We start from the raw sequence: 17,837 nt of genomic DNA, 5'->3' as shown, positions 1-17,837 counted from the left end.
AAACTGGTGTAAACCTTATATTATCGTATGAACCGTTTCGTATTATTATGATTTAAGAACTTTGATTCCTGTAATGTATTGATGGTAATGGATCTGTATATGAGTCTTTATAACCATGCATGATAATGACTAATTTGCCTGTCTTGGCATTTTTCCAAATGCTGGTTTTTTATCAAGATTTTGTCACCCTAGAATGACCTAGTCTAACTGTTGCAAACAGTTCAGGTGTGGGGGAGTCAACCCCGTATAGATCTATACACAAACTCTCGTTCTCCATCCAGGAGACTCTAATTATAACTATAGGCTACGACCATACACTCGGTGGTGTCAACCGACAGGTCTCACTAGATCCCAATTATTACCCCATGAATATGTATAACGCTACATGTATTTTGATTACAATCCACCAGATGATATTTGAATGTGAACGGATAAAGCCCAACAAACATGAAAAGGACAATTGTGGCCCATTAGTCATGTAAGTTATTTCAAGGCTTATTAAGTATGCGACGGACACATTTTAGCCATCAAGCATATTATGAATATTCCAAGCCAAATTAGCAATGCAAATGCGCCACTAAGACCCAATATCATGTAAAGGCTAATTTAAGCTCATTAGGCATGTAATTGGGTCACTAGGGCCCAATAGACATGTCATGATTATATTTGGCTCAATAATCATGCAAATTGGTCACGAAGGCTCAATAAGCACTTAAAAGGAATACTAGGCCCAATAGTCGTACCATTGTTGTATTTCGTATGTTTGTTATGGTGTCGTACGTTATACTTTAACCATTTACCCATAATGTTATAAAAGTCGAATGTTTGGTTATAACGATATTTTTAATTTATATAAAAAAAATACCATTTTAACCCTTAAGTTATAAAAATTTATATCTTTGGTCCAGTTGTTTAATAATTGACATATTTGGCCCAAAAATACATATTTGACAATTTCAACCCCTTTTTCACTGAAAATTTCATTTTTAACACTTGTTTAAATAAAATGATATTTTTGGTGAAAAATAACATTTTTATTACATTAAACCATTAAACTTAGCATTTTCGGCCCAATTATAAATTTGTTTTACATTTTCGGTACAAAATACATTTATTGAAATTTCTAGCCCTTACTTTGTAAAAATTTACATTTTCGTCCCAATTTCTGTAAACTTTACATTTTTGGCCCAGTTTAGAAATAAGTGTCTTTTTAACCCGTATTTTTTATTATTTTCATTTTTGGCTCAAGTTTTTGAGTAAATAACATTTTATTCACTAAAAATTTATATTTTTGCATTTTGGGCCCAAAAACCATAAGGCCCAAAAATTTAGGCCCACTACGCTAAAAATTACACCTTTGGTCCTTTGAAAAGTATGATTATCATAAAAAGTCAGTTTTATGCAAATATAACCTATTTGATCATTATAAAACTGAAAATGTCAAAATTTTCCCAAAATTTTACTTTATTTGTCAAAATGATTCCTTATACAAGATTTTTGTTTTGTTTTTCATATCTTAAGCATATAAAACACTTTTATATTTGTATTATGATGACTAGTATGTTTTAGTTTATGATTCACACTCATTTTTGTTGGAGATTTCGAAATATGTCAAACACATATTCACAATAATAACCAAGAAAATCACACATAAAATTCATAAACACATAGATTTGTACATAACACTTGTATTCTCCCCCAAAAACATATAAAAACGGAAACAATAAGGTATGAACTCACCTTGCTTATTTGTTCTCGGTTTGGTGAAGAAAAGAGGGAGGTTTCGGCTCTAGCCACCTTTCCTTGAGTAGATCTCGATCTTATGAGATTTCTAAGAGTGTAATCAGAAACAAATGTTTAGGAGGAGTGATCTAACATATGAATGAAGTTATATAACTTTGATGTGTAGTGACTTACAAAAGATTGATAATTTTTGGTGAAAATCGTCTTGAAGCAACTCTAGATCTTCGAAAAGTTGGAAGAGGCAGGAGGTTTTTCTAGAGAGAGTTCTTGAAGGATTATTGAAAGAAATGAGATGGCGAGGAGGATGGTTTAGCAGAGAAATAGAGGTGAGAAGAGAGAGGGACTGAAGTGATGTTGCATGGAGATCCTCCATGCAATAATGATGTGTCTCACGCTCATTTGTCCTCTTATTTTCCTTTTTTACCTTGGGCCGAAAATGGGCGTAATGGGATGAAGGAAAATGGTTTTGGGCTAAAACTCTTGGCTTAGTTCGGACATCATAGGCCAGTAATATTTTTTGGCCCATTGGGCCCTTAGGATAGTTCACGACCCAATACAAGTCCATTAGCTGGTTTAAGGTCCATTAGGGTAAATGAAATCATTTGTGGCCCAGCACGGCCCATTAGAGGTAAACCAATCCATTTTAGGCCCATATTTCCCAAAATATTAAGTTTTTATGAATGTGGGTCTTTTAGAGCCCATTTAAGCATTCTAAGCCCAAGTTAGTCAATTTAAGTGCTTATTGGTCCATTAGGCACAATAAGAAAATCATAGTCCATAATGGACTCAAATCTAGATTTTTAGGGTTTTCTACTCCCAATTGTCTATTTGAAACATTTTGTATAGTGCTTTGAACTTTACTAGATGAACCTTGATTGAATTTGTTGTCATTGATTGAGCATCGAATTTGATAAAAATTATATGTATCATAACGGATGATGTTTACAAGAGTACAAAATTTCCTAGCTAAATTGGTAGTTGTGGCAACTGGATTCCAAAAGCTAACTAATTCTGCACTCGGTATCAGAGCAGCGTATTGATAGTGCCTGTTCTAGGCACATTATAGGAGACATGTCTCAACTACATTATATTCAAAACTTTAATTGAGCGAAAGTATCCTTTGTGAGAAGGAAGAAAGAAAGGATCACAAATGGGGATTGTGCTTATAGGTGTGTTGAATATATTAACTTCGTTCCGGAATTGAAACACAACTAAGGATGAATACATTGCTGCATTTGCTTGCTATTATCAAGTCTTCTGAATGCGTCTTAAATTGCTAAATTACGGTTTGAATTCTTTCGATACTCCTAAATTTTATTCAAATGATTCGTTTCAAAGACTAATTTCATTTTTGTGTGTTTAAATTTGCACATTTATTTTCTTTCTTCCCCATGCACAATTTTAGGGGGAGAAATTAAAAATTCAAAAATATAAAAATTTGAAAATCAAAAATTCAAAAAGATACTTAGTTTAGTGAGTATTTTTGGGAAGTGATATGAGACTTAGTTATAAAGGGCAAGTAATTGCTTGACAACTTTGATCCCAAAACATTTTGTTCTATACATTTTGTATTTTATTTTGGTTTTTGTTAAATTTGTTCATAGTTTTCCTCTATGCACAAAATTAGGGGAGAATTAAAAAATTAATAATTTTAAAAAAATAAAATTATTATGAAGCTGTAATTGAAGTTATGTAATAAGTTGCATTGAAGCCTCCTCAATCAATTTGCTACTATCTATGTACCTGCTGAAGTGACCCAGAAGAATCAGTATCTCTATTATAATCTCTGAAGTTCCTCAAAGATGAAAGTGCTAATTTTCAAGAATCTATATAAGTAGCCTCCACACCCAATGTGCGTTCAAATCCAAATTCTTTGAAGGAAGTCCAACTTCTAAAGATGAAGTTATTCATGAAGATTCGTATGTTCATCTTGCATATATTAAAGAAATCAAAGACAAAAGCCGAAGGCTAAGAACAATGCGAAGATTGAAAAGAAAAGAAAGCTACAATCCCAGGGGGGTTTGTTAGGTCATAAGAAAATCAAGCTATAAACCAAGGGGGAGATTGTTAGGTAAAAATTTAAGGGTTATATTTTTCTTCTCTTAAGCTATTAGATTTGTTGGTCTAGGACAGATAACACCATGTTTTTGTGTTAATTGGACAGAAATCACATCTGATTTCGGTTAGCCCTTATATTATTATTTTTTTTTTTGAGTTTTGGGCTTGGTCTTGGATATTTGATTTACATATAAATAGTGTTATATAAGCCTAAAATAGGGAGTTGGATGTTCTAGGGGCCGCGATGTTGCTTAGAACACATTTTTGGAGAAAAAGAAGAGAGAATAGTGTGTAACAGTGAATCTTGTGTACCCAAGTATTGAATGATAATAGTGTGCGTTAATGATTAACTATTTGTATTATTATTCATCTTATATCTTGCATTATTCACTTTCATTGGGAGTCCACACCATCAAAATGAATCCGATTTATTTGTAGGAAAATTCGGGACTTACACGTATTGTAAGTCCTAAAATTAGCTTGATGTATCAATCAAATCCCCTTGATGGTGTAGACTACCAATCAAGTGGATGATGTAAGCTAGAATGGAGAAAAAGAAGAAGAATAACTTGATGAATCTGCAATGTTTATATGATTAGAATGATGTTCCAACACAAGATTCACACACACATATACAAGTTCTCTCACTTTCTCTCTCTAGCACATGCTCCACTCCCTTGTATAATTCTATGTCTAACCACTAGTCCTCAGCCTTACATCTATATTTATAGTTATGGACTAAAACCCAAGGCCCAAACTGAAAAACCATGGGTTTTCGGTTCAAGCAACAATTAAACCACATAGTATTTTCGGCCTAAGACAAAAAACAAGAAATGCTTAGAAAAGCAACAATCTCCCCTTTGGTTTATAACTTTCTTTTCTTTTGACCCAACAAAGTCCCCCAAGGATTGTAGCTTGCATTTCTTGTCAGTCTTCACTCTGTGAGCTTGGCTTCAACATTTATCTTCGATTTCTTCACCGCTTCAAGATGAACAAATGAATCTTCTACGTGAGTGACTTCATCTTGAACATTTGGGCTTTTTATCAAAATTTAACATTGAACGCACGATGGGTGTGGAGGCTTCATGTAGATATTCTTCAAAACTGGCACTTTCAGTTTGAGAATCTTTAGAGAAAATATCAGAGATAACGAATCTTCTGGATCACTTCAGTAGGTACATAGAAAGCAACAAATTGATTGAGGAGGCTTCAATGCAATCTGTCACATAATCTTTAAGTACAACTTAACCATGCATATGGGGTTGAAAGATTGAATGTTGAAAGAATAATCTTCATTTCTTGTTCATTTGAATGAGAATTCTTCGACAATCACGGATGAAACTTTGGTTCAGAAAATCTCGATACAGTCTCCATGAGTCTCATCTACATCCGAATTCACATATCAATACAAATAAAATTTTTAGATATAAATAAAACTAAAAGAAAACTTAGCACACAATATTTTGGATTTTTCATATTCTCTAAAAAAATAAAACATAAACAAAATATTTTTGAATTTTTGGTTTTCTGATTTTTGTTTGGTTTTTAAAATAAATAATTTTTTTAATTATCCATCTAAAATTGTGCGGAAAGGAAAAATATGAACAAATTTAACAAAATCAAAAATAATATCTAACTTTAAAAGGGATCAAAGTTGTCAAACAATTCAATATCGTTTATCAGCATACGCCTGTATGTCTAGATCTAGTCAATCACCGATATTGTGGTCCACATAAATACGAAGGAAATGGACAAGTTGGACAGATGATAAGAGACAAGTCATTTTGATTATATTCCTAAATAGACCATTTGACTGACGACGACCAAGGATATTGTTGTCCACCTAAATTTAGCAGCGAGATCTACAGAAAACTTATTAAATATTTAATTTTAGATGTACTAGAATGTGTTTCCCGCTTCCTGATATACCCTAATAATCAAGGACTTCCAAAATACTCCTTACTTTAGATGAGCATTCAATTATTAAGGAAGAAGATAGATTTAGAAATTCATATGTCGTATTCCTAGGTCGGATCTCGTCCAATCACGCAGAGGAATAACATATGACTAACTGAATTAGAGGGATTAAGAAATAGAATTTTTCATATGTTGTGGTCCAGGTCGAATAAAAATCTTATCACACGAAGGAGACATCATATGACTAACAGATAGAAAGAATTACATAGATAAGAAGATGCATAGAGATAGAGTTGCATATATTGTTTTCCAGGTTGGATCTCTTCCAATCACGCAGAGGAGGCAACATATGACTGACAAAAAGAAAGCAAGAAAATAACCTTCTACAGACCCACTTTATAGGAATTCCCCAGTCGCCCTAGCAGTACCGGAATTAAGGACATGAGTCCATTCCACATTCTTTAAGATAGTCGTGGAAATCGATACTAGGATACTCACCACCTGAATCGGATCAGAGCATCTTTATCTTCCTGTCCAATTGATTCTCCACTTCTTGCTTAAACTCTTTGATCTTTTTAAAGATTTCCAACTTGTGATTGATTAAGTAGGCATATCCATATATACTATAATCGTCAGTAAATGTTACATAGAAGTGGATAACATCCCTTGTGGCAGTTATGAAGGGTCCACACACATCGGTGTGTATGAGATCCATCAAACCCTCACCTCTGTCACAAGTACCAGTGAAATGTAACTTGGTCATCTTTCCAAGAAAACAAGATTCACACATGTCATCGACTTTAAGTCAAATGACACCCACATTCCATCCTTTTGGAGTTAGGCTATACGCTTCTTATTGACATCTCCAAGATGACAATGCCACAAGCATGCCTTGTCTAAACCATTAGACAGATCAATATGCAATACATTATTTCCTAAGTTGTCCATAACCATCACAGTTTCATATACACCATCACAATGCAATGTTTCAAAATAAAATTTACCTTTACAAAAAGCACTAATAGAACCAATTTCGTTGTTAAATGAAAATCTAAAACCTTGTTTATATAAACCATGAAAATAAATAATGTTTCTCGCCATATCTAGCGAGTAGAAACAGTTTTTTAAATCTAACCTAACCTATTACTAAGCAATAAAGATTAAACTCCAATCTTGGTGACAAACAACGCTTTCCTATTCTCCATGATCAAGTTCATCTTCCTGTGCTCCACATCCCTACTTCTTCTTAGACCCTGCATATCAGAACAAATGTGAAAACCATATCCTGTATCAAGGACCCAAGAACTTGCATGTGATGAGTTATTAGATTAAATTGTGTAAATACATGCGAAGGTGGGCTTTATCTTCCCATCGTTAATGTCCTACAAGTATTTCGGACAACTTCGTTTCCAATGCCCTTTTCATGACAATGGAAGCCCTCTGCTTCCTTTGGATTGGATTATGGAGCAACATGACTATCTTTGGACCTACTTGAATAGGATCCATCATGGGAATTTCCCTTGTGATTCTTTGAGGAAGCCTTCCTCTTCTTTCCCTTCCTATGTACAATTGTCGGGACTGGAGCAACAGTAGGAGTGGATACAACAGTTTTTCCTTTTAAACTAATTTCAGCAGTTCTCAGTAGGCCTTGAAGCTTGGTCAGAGTGACTTCCTCCTTTTTCATATGATAAGTCATTCTAAACTAATCATAACAAGTAGTCAAGGAGTGTAGGATGATGTCAATAGCCAACTCTTCGTCGAAATTGACATTCAACTTTGGCAAGCGGTCCACACATCTCTGCATCTTTTGCAAGTAGGCCATGACGGACTCTCCATTCTACATTTTTGTTGTTATCATGGAGGAAATGATTTCATACCTTTCTTCTCAAGAACTTTGATGGTACCTTTCCATCAAGTCTTGGTGCATCTCTAAAGGCCAGAAGTCCTCATAGGACATCTGAAGCTTAGAAGTCACAGTGGCTAGCATGATGCACGACACCTTTGTCGCGTCCTTCTCATGAGCCCTATACTCAACTAGTTGCTCAGGAGTAGCAGTTTCTTCATCAATCTCCGTTAGCTCTTTGTTGAGGACATATTCCTTTTCCTTAAAGTGAATAGTCATGTGAATGTTTCGAATCCTGTCAATAAAATTCGACCCATCGAAAATAACCCTCTCACATAGGTTAATGAGGGAGAAAGAGCCAGAAACATTTGAGTTTGAAGCAGACATCTGAAAAGAAGGACAAGTTTCATTAGATAGAAATTCCTTAATATAATAGCCAAATGAAATATTAAGCTCAGGACCAACACAATATTTCACAATTCGGAAGAGGGATGCCGTAATCTAATTGCAAATTATTTAAAGGTAGGTAATGACGATTTAACAATTTCACTACCTAATTTTTTTAAAAGAAATAAGTTTTATGAAATTTCTAGTTCTTTAAGATTCGTTGAACTTTTCAATGACATATTTAAATATTGATTATACACTTCAAGTTTGTGACTAGGATACTGATGATCACAAATAATATGTGAATAACCATGCAATTTGCTTGACACTCATAAGTCATTTACCACCTAATCAATGTGTCGGTTAACCACACATGCTCCATTGATCTATGACAATTCTCGAGCAACCATTTACCACCCTTGTTAGTCCATATTAGTGTACCGGTTAACCACATGCCACACAAACAAATTGGTAAGGTGCAGAGTGTAATTTCATGGAATAGCACCATTTTCACATTTTTCCTAAAGTAACTAAGATTTGGAATTTATGAAAAACATTTAGTTACTTTTATAAATATCATTATACTTTTTAATGATAATTAATGTCCTATCCTACTCGTTCGGCTACCAACCCTCCACTAGTCAAGGAAGCGGTGGGTGAGAGTGTACACCCATTCAATTTCCATTTTATAGGGAATTTCCTTATACCCCCTTATAGACCAGTTTCGTGAATGAGGTCTACTAATGATAAGATCGACTGTTATATATATATATATATATATATATATATATATATATATATATATATATATATATATATATATAAGTGTTAAGCTTTTAATATTATAATAGTATAAGTGTTGAATTTTACACTTTTAAAACTCTAGGGTTTAGAATTTAAATATTTCAAAATTAAAATCTTTTAACGAATTTTTAAATTCCAAAACTTGAGGGCTTATTTTTGAAACTTTTCAAAACTCTTGGTTCAATTTGATAACAATTAAATTAATCATATAATTAACTATATCACATAATTGACTTAATTTTATTTCATATATCAAGATGATTCAAATTCTACAAATAATTAAATTTTCAAAAAATCAGGTAATTATATTAAAATTTGACAATCATTTAATTGGATGAAGATAATCATTACCTTATTATTAAAATTGAATTTTATAAGCCAAAACAGTTTGTTGTAATAATCCTAATCCAAAACTGGCCAAAAAAACGCGAAAAACTACAAATAGATAATCCAACTCGTCAATTTTATGGAATGGACTCGTCGAGTTGAACCAACTCATCGAGTTCCCTCATGGGACTCGTCGAGTCCAACAGTCAGAGACAAAAAAATGATGTTTTTTCAGCTTTGAAAATAACACAATTGCATTAATTTAATAAAACACACGTTAGGCTCTGATACCACTGATGGGTTTTGAGCACTATAACATCGCTATGGTGCACATAAAACCTTAATGGTTTGGATCTAATTTTTCTCAAGTTATACATGCAATTTCATTTTATCCAAGGCATATACCCTAGCTAGCATGTAATTGAAGATATACAACTTAAAAACAACTTAGATGAATACCTCTTAGTTATAGCTTGTAGTTCTTGGCCTTTCAAGAGCATAGTACCTCAAGTGTGATACCTCTAATAAGTTACAAACACCAAACTCAAATGGAGTCTAATTAGAGAGAGGTTAGGAAGCACAAATCGGCTAGGGTTTCACCTTGGAACTCTTATATCTGATTTTAGGGATGTTAGGGGTTACTTTTATAATGTGGAATTCCTAAGGTATCTTACATATAAACCCTAATTCACCATGAATCTTCACATTTGGTAGGCCCTTTGGACTAAAGTTTCATAGACTCTCATATATGTTTAGTCCATCCCTAACCAACATGGATCGTTAGCCCAAACCATAATTGTTACTGATTTACCTAATCAGTCTCTGTAAATTTAATCAGTCACGTTTTATCACTAAATTAATTCCAAATTAATTCTTGATCAATACCAATAAAATAATATGATTTCTCAATTAATATATTATTCATATAATATATTAATAAATAACAAATAACCTCTTTCTCAAATATCCATCCTATCAAATTGCTCCGGTGAAGGTAACCCAAAAAGGACCATGCTACCATCGGGTTAAGTACATACCAATTATAGTTAAGGGATTAAACACCTAATCCAAAAATGACATGGTACCATTATGAATTAACGATGAATATTTGACTCTAGATTGCAACTTACTCTATGATATGGAAGTCGAAACCACTTCTTGTGGATGAGTGAAATTGTTAATGATTCACGTTGATTTCACCTTAACGTGACTGAAACAATCTATTCTCTCCTTTATCTTCTTAACAGAGCTTCATGATTCACTGTGTAAAACCACACACTGTTAAAAGTTCAAAAGTCTATGTCGATGGGTATATCATTGTCTGTGATATTATTATACCCACATATCCACCGTTTCCATTTTTCTTCTAAGAAAAGAGATTTATGATTAAGCATATGACATCACACGTTAATGGCATCTCGAATTACTATGTCAGAGAATGGTAGTTTAAGCCCATGCTATCAGGAGACTTCACAATCTTACAAGACTACAAGTTTAAACTCTATGTTGCTCGAAGTTAGCTGTTGATGTCAAAAAGGGGGAGAGAATCTTGGTAACACTAACAATCTCGATACTAAAACAACAGAAAAACACATTCTAAGTGGGAGTCGAGTCAAGATGATGTCCACGTTCTCAGCTCAACTCAAGCTCATTATCTATTCGTCCGTCGTCTAATGCAATTCATAAATGTTTGATGAGCCATTCATCTTCTCAGGGGGAGCATTTGTTAAAACTATAATAATCAAGATGTCATTATTATTCTCAGGTGGAGCACAAACCAAAAGCGTTTCACATTCCGCTTATATATCAGAAGACGTTTAGTTTTGACATCATTAAATAGAGGATTATAGGGTCATACCTTATGATCTGATGAGTCAAAAACATAAGACACTGATCTATCAATGTCAACATCTACACATTGTTAGCACCAATGTATAAATTTTATTAGCATCAACTTACAATTTAGTTATCTGATTGTAATAATTTTGTATATTAGTTAATGATAAAGATAAATATAGAATAGATCACCGATCCGATATCTTTATGATAAGATCGGTTCTTAGTATAGATTAGATACAATCCTTCAAGCATGAGATATACATGTATAGATTAGTATATATGTATACAATTATAGGGAAAACTCTTATGTTGCTGTTGTGGTTGTGATAGTTTTTATTGTGGCTTTACGTCATTCGTCTTTGTGACAAACTCATCTTCTTGGTGGAGATAGAACCTATTTTCTTTGTGAAATGAACAATTTGGAGAATTTATGTGTTATTTACTTTCTGTTGATTATTTTGCTTAGGTTGGTTTTATTTTTCTTATTCATACTTGAAGTGTATCTGACTGTCACAAACCTTCATATAATATAACAAAGAGAAGAAGACACATAATTTGATGGTGTATAATGTTTTTTTTTTCTATTATTTTAATTATGACAATGAAACATGACATATAAAATACGGGTCGTAAATCCTTCAATTTTCACAAAACATGAAATTTATTTTACGACATGCGCTTTTGAGTGTCATGAAAAATATACCGTCTTTTATAAAAGATCTGAATACATCTAAAACGAAAGAAAAAAACAAAGTGTATAGTTTTTTATGAAAAAATCAATAAATTGAGAGTACCCAACACTAGTTCATAATATGTGTTTTGATGGGAGACATACCACTTTATGTCCGATCTATGTTAGAAAAAAGTAAATCCGGTGTGCACCTTCTAAAAGCTCCAGAGCATTATATATTATATCATGTTAGAATAAAAGTTCCCGTACATGAGTAAGCGTAGCATGGAACAGAGAGTTCCATAGTGATCATTTCTCTAAATGGAAACATGTACCTCAAGTCCTCTTATTCTATATCATGATGTGATATTTTGAAATATAACTTATTTTAAACACATACTAATGCTGATTTGTTACTGGTTTTAAATAATTACAAATGACTATGGGTTGAAAGGGACTAAAATGTTATGAATAATTACTACTAACTGATTTGTTACAAACACATTATGGAAAGACAAGGTTCAATTCAAAAAGTAATTTCCGGGAGTAAAAGGCACGATATTATAGGTAGGTAGGTTAAATATATACATTCGTTTCAGTTTACAAACGTATAATAAAAGGATACATAAACATTGCTTTTGCGCTTAGTCCGTACGGCATGGTCTGACTGGAACGATTGTCCATTTATACATTATCAAGGACAACATATTTTTCCCCCAAATTAACCACAAATAATGAATGGAAGTTGAACCATATATAAAAGGAAACCAGAACCAGCAACATCAAAAAAAAAAAAAAATGCATATATATATATATATATATATATATATATATATATATATATATATATATATATATATATATATATATATATATGTGTGTGTGTGTTATATATATATATATATATATATATATATATATATGTGTGTGTGTGTGTGTGTATGTGTTTGTTCAGGATCATTTGAGATCATTTTAATTTTATGAGACCGTTAGATCAAATTTAAAAATAATTTCCAAATACAAAATAAATGGAAAAATCCAAAAATTCTTTTTTTAAATATTATTTTCGGAACATGAATTAACTAAAAAAATAAAAATAAAAAAAAATCCCGTTTTTTTTTTTAAAAATACGTGAGATATTCTAATAAAATATTACACTGACATATTGTAAAAAATAATTTTAAAATGCAAAATAAATGGAAAAATCTAAAAATTCTTTTTTTAAATATTATTTTAGGAACTTGAATTAAGTAAAAAAAATTTAAAAAAAAATACCATTTTTTTTAAAAATACGTGAAATATTCTAATAGAATATTACATTGTACATATTCTAAAAAATATTTTTAAAATGCAAAATAAATAGAAAAATCCAAAAAAAAATTTAAATATTATTTTCAGAACATGAATTAACTAAAAAAAATAAAAAAAAATCCCGTTTTATTTTTTTTTTTTAAATACGTGAAATATTCTAAGAGAATTTTACATTGTACATATTCTAAAAAATAATTTTGAAAATGCAAAATAAATGGAAAATTACAAAAAAAAAAAATTTAAAATATTATTTTCGGAACTTAAATTAACTAAAAAAAATAAAAATAAAATAAAAATAGTTTGACGCTTTCACAAATATTGGTGGTTTTAAGTAAACTTAACCCTATATATATATATATATATATATATATATATATATATATATATATATATATATATATATATATATATATATATATATATATATATATATATAAACAATGAATGGAAGTTGAACCATATATGCCTGTTGTGTACGATTTACATATTTTAAAGTAGCTACCCCCGCTACTTCCTATATTAGACTTATAATAAAAGTGTTTCTGATGGAGAGTGTTTGTCAACCCTTTGGGTGTATCCATTGGGTTTTGTAGTTAATTATATTATAAGTTTTTAACAAATTAATAAATATCGGTATTTGCAATATCATGCATCATCTATGAAGGTATATAGTTCTTAGAAGCATGGAACATGCAGGAGGTGTAGGTTCTTAATTAAATATGAATGTATACATTTTCTTCTCTGAATAAAAAGAATACATCATATGATTTAAGATAACAACAATGTTATATTATTTTAAAATGCCTAATAAAAAACTGAACGTAAAATCTGAGGAAGTTGTAATCATGGTTTGGAAATAATTGAAATCTAACGAACATTCAATCAATCCTTTCTTGATTGATTAAATTAATTTAAGAATCTGTAGAGGGGGGGGGGGGGGGGGGGGGGGGAGGGTTTATTTGTCTTTCTTTTTACAAAATTACTGTTGTTTCAAAGAAAAAAAAACAATTTAATAAGATGGTTTTGAATTGCTTTGTAATGAGGTTGTTTGAGAATTCTTCCATTTACGTATTTTATTTTATGCTATAATTATATATTATTTATTTAATAAAGCATGTAATTAGAATTAATACGATTTCCTAACAATTTATATCATTAAAATTGTGGTGATAATTATAACTTTATGTAAATAGTAGGAAAAAATTAATATATATTTTCCATTATATTTTAGTAGCTTTTAAATCAAACATTAGTATTTACTACAAAGAAAGAATTTCTTTTATGTTTAATTGGGCATGAGTACATATAAACTGTAACTATATACTAAAATACTATTTTAAAAAGCTTGATAATTAAATTTACTAAATACAATACTCGGAAAAACATAATTACTAATTTCACGGCATGGTTTTGCATGTTAGATTACAAATTTGTAGGAATTGAGAATGTATGTTTAATATTCCAACCCAGATAACAAAAACAACAAACATTTTTGTTGACAAAATTTGAAGACCAATTCAAAACATGAAATTCCGACTTATCTTAAAACATAAAATTAATGACCTTAGTATAAGACACAACTAGAGATTATATTCTAGGGTATCGAAAAAAGCGACCCGCTACCGATTTGAAACTGCAAATGCCTCCTCCCTCAATCCACTATAAATACCACCATCAGTCTTCCTACTCAAATCCACCTTTCTTCCCTTAATAATCATTTGATCACCTTCCCCATAAACAGCGATAAAGCGTGTATTCTTTAATCTGAGTAATCAAGACTTGCCATGGCTACTCGTGCTTATGTGTTGGTGATTAGCATGTTGATGCCTATCTTCTTGGCTTCCTTCGTCTCTGCAGACCCCGACTTGCTTCAAGATGTCTGTGTTGCAGATCTTGCCTCAGGTACTTCATCTCTACTTATTCTAAAAGGATTGGTTTCCATACATATGTCAAGAAACCGCTTTACATTCTATAGACCTCCAAGTTTGAGCTATGAGCCTATGACTCATCAACTTCTTGGTCAAATAGTTGGCGCATATGAGAGAAAAAGGTTCATTAAGCTGTTCAAAAGTTCAGCTTAATGTACTTATCATTTCCTAGTTTTAGATCACTTAATAATTGAACTCTTTGTTGTCATATCTACTACATTTGGTAGACTAGCGGCATTCATCATTTTCCATTTGTGATATTCCATTGACAAGATTGCATATTTGCATGATGTGTTTTGTCATTCGATGAGAAGTTAAATTGTTGATGAGTTATTGTACAAAAAGCAGATATAAAATTGAACGGATTCCCCTGCAAAAGCAACATTACTGCAGACAATTTTTTCTTTGCGGGGCTAGCGAAGGCAGCTCTCACTAACAACACATTCGGTGCAACTGTTACACCTGCTTTTGTCCAACAAGTCCCTGGGCTTAACACTCTGGGCGTCGCCATGGCTCGCATTGATTACGCACCTGGAGGCCTGAACCCACCACACACCCACCCAAGAGCCACCGAGATAGTGTTTGTGTTGACCGGAGAACTGGATGTGGGCTTCATAACTACAGCAAACAAACTATTCACCAAGACAATCAAGATGGGTGAAGTCTTTACGTTCCCTAGAGGCTTAATTCACTTCCAAATAAACAATGGAAAGGTTCCTGCAGCGGTGATTGCTGGCTTTAACAGCCAGTTGCCGGGTACCCAAAGGGCGGCAGACACTTTGTTCGGGTCATCTCCGCCGGTGGAAGATGTTGTGCTGACTAAGGCATTCCAAATTGGAACCAAAGAAGTGCAAAAAATCAAGTCCAAGTTTGCTCCTATGAACAAGTAAAATAACAAATACCCACGTATTTGATTCATATCGGTTTTGATTGGTTTTTTTGTCTTCTTCAATAATAGAATGGAGGAAACAGCTGTCCTACGGTTCCAGGATATTTTATTTTGTCAATAAAACAGTCATTTTCTTGCTTCAGTTTTCCGTATCTAGACGTCATGCATGTATAAATATTCATAAACGTATTTTGTTATCATTAATGTATATACATTAGTTGACGAATAAATGAAAATATCATGTGTCACAACAAAAAATCTATGGCCGTGACAAAAAGTGTCCAAACAGGGAAGAAAAATCGCGGCCAGTTCCATCGACGACATGTGGTCGTCGTCCCTATTTCTATGTGGCTAATGCTAAAATGAGGCCGCTATTGCTTTCGTCGCTACCGAGTGACGTTGGTAAAAGATCTGGATATGATGTTGCAATTGCCGTCACCGCTATTGATTATTCCGGTACAGCGACCGGAGTTCTATGTCAACTGTTGCTGGAGTTCATCATCATCACTAGAAGGAGTGTTAGTCGTAAATGTTGTCGCCACAAATCAATGACGGAGCTTGAAAGACATGGCATGAGTAACACACCGAAAAAAATTGCACTACAGGAAAAAATTCTTAAAAAATTTCCACTGCGCCTAAAAATTTAAGGGGTATCACAGGCTACTCCGGACACCTACATAGATCTTCCCTGCTACAAGTGCTATTTTTATTAATAATATATTTTATATTGTTTATATTATTTATAAATCCAGAAAAAATTTAAATGCATAAATACTATAAGTCAAAAACTACATTACATAGATAGTAGAAAAATACATAATTCTCTGGTTTTAACATTTTATATTGTGAATGATATTTATAATATGCTCCAGACAATCTGTAGAAAACAGATGTTTGTCTACCAAAGCAAACAGAAACTTATGCTTGTCGCCTCTGGTGAACATGACCGTTAGATTGGAAGAATCAATTTGCCCTACCTTCATTTTATGAAAATCTCCTGTCTTGGAAGTAGGCTTGACGGTTGGTTTCTTATTCATAACCTTTGCTATTTCCTGATCCATAGTGGCGAGCTCATGGATGTAGGAAGCCAACATTCTTTTAAGATGTTTAAGAATCGGTTCATACTCTCTATGGTTGGAGAGAAGAATGTTGTATAGCATAATCCAATCATGCGGATTCAGACTGGGAAGATCTGCCAGAGAAATGAGATGTTCTGTGTTGGCCGTTCCTCTGTTGATTTTGAAATTAACGTTCACAAATTTCCCAGCCTGTGTCGGTTTCAGTACTTTGACTTTAATAATTTTCTTAGCGCTCCATGTCAAGTACTGCGGTTGACCATACTTCAGATACAAATCTATTAACTCTCTGTCAACCTTCAAGTTCGGATGAGGGACATTGGCAGTGACATCAAAGCAATGAAATATGAAAGCTTTTCGCGTGATTGGCATGTCGAACTGCGAGTCTTTTGTATTTTCACACTCGAAGGATGCAATCGGTTCCAACCAATATATGGAGGGAAACTCAATCGCTTGATTGATGAGTGTGTCTCTATCCCAATCTGGGAAGAGAGTCTACTTGGCTTGAATAGCATCCTCATCCTCCTTGATCTTTCTTTCCCTGGCCTCGGCCTCTCGAGCTATTTTTAGAGTTTCGTCAAGCTCTTTGTCCCTTTTCTTGCGTTGAAGAGCTTCAGTGATAGTTTCATCTGAATCTGATTCACTCTCAACAAGGACTTGTTTCCCAGAACCCGAAGCTACATTAACCTTCGGTTCTGTCTTGGACAAACCTTCCTCTCCCCGTTGTCGCGGAAGAACAAGCTTCTCCGAGCCACCCTTCATTTCACTCAAGATGTTAATAGCAGGAAGGAGTTTAGCCTGGAGATGCTGTCTGATAGTAAGGGTAAGGAAGGGATCATGAGTGTCAAGAATATTTGTTAACAAATTCTTGACATCACCAGCGCAACTTTGAAGAACTGCCCGCTGAGTCTTTAGCAAAGAAATTTCTTGTTGTGCCTGGGCCAGTTGGATCTTTTGTAGGTCGATGGTTGCCTGGTGCTTGACAAGATCTTCCTTCAGGGTGCTCTCTGCTGCCAGAGAAGCAAAAAGTGTCGAATGATTCAAT

At 33.0% G+C, this 17,837-nt stretch overlaps 1 protein-coding gene across 1 annotated transcript; it reads left to right on the top strand.

Annotated features, from left to right (window-relative positions):
* Nucleotides 1–14,566: 14,566 nt before the first annotated feature.
* Nucleotides 14,567–15,858, top strand: LOC145017971 (germin-like protein 5-1). The gene is made up of 2 exons (XM_078975913.1): nucleotides 14,567–14,801; nucleotides 15,176–15,858. The coding sequence occupies exons 1-2, from the start codon at nucleotides 14,684–14,686 to the stop codon at nucleotides 15,715–15,717; spliced, it is 660 nt and encodes a 219-aa protein (XP_078832039.1). The 5' UTR covers nucleotides 14,567–14,683; the 3' UTR covers nucleotides 15,718–15,858.
* The last annotated feature ends 1,979 nt before the right edge of the window (nucleotides 15,859–17,837 follow it).

Source organism: Lactuca saligna, chromosome 9 (assembly GCF_052625555.1).
Source record: "Lactuca saligna cultivar CGN05327 chromosome 9, ASM5262555v1, whole genome shotgun sequence".
Classification (NCBI taxonomy): Eukaryota; Viridiplantae; Streptophyta; class Magnoliopsida; order Asterales; family Asteraceae; genus Lactuca; species Lactuca saligna.
Note: the sequence above shows the minus strand (reverse complement) of the source record. Positions and strands in the feature narration are given on the sequence as shown.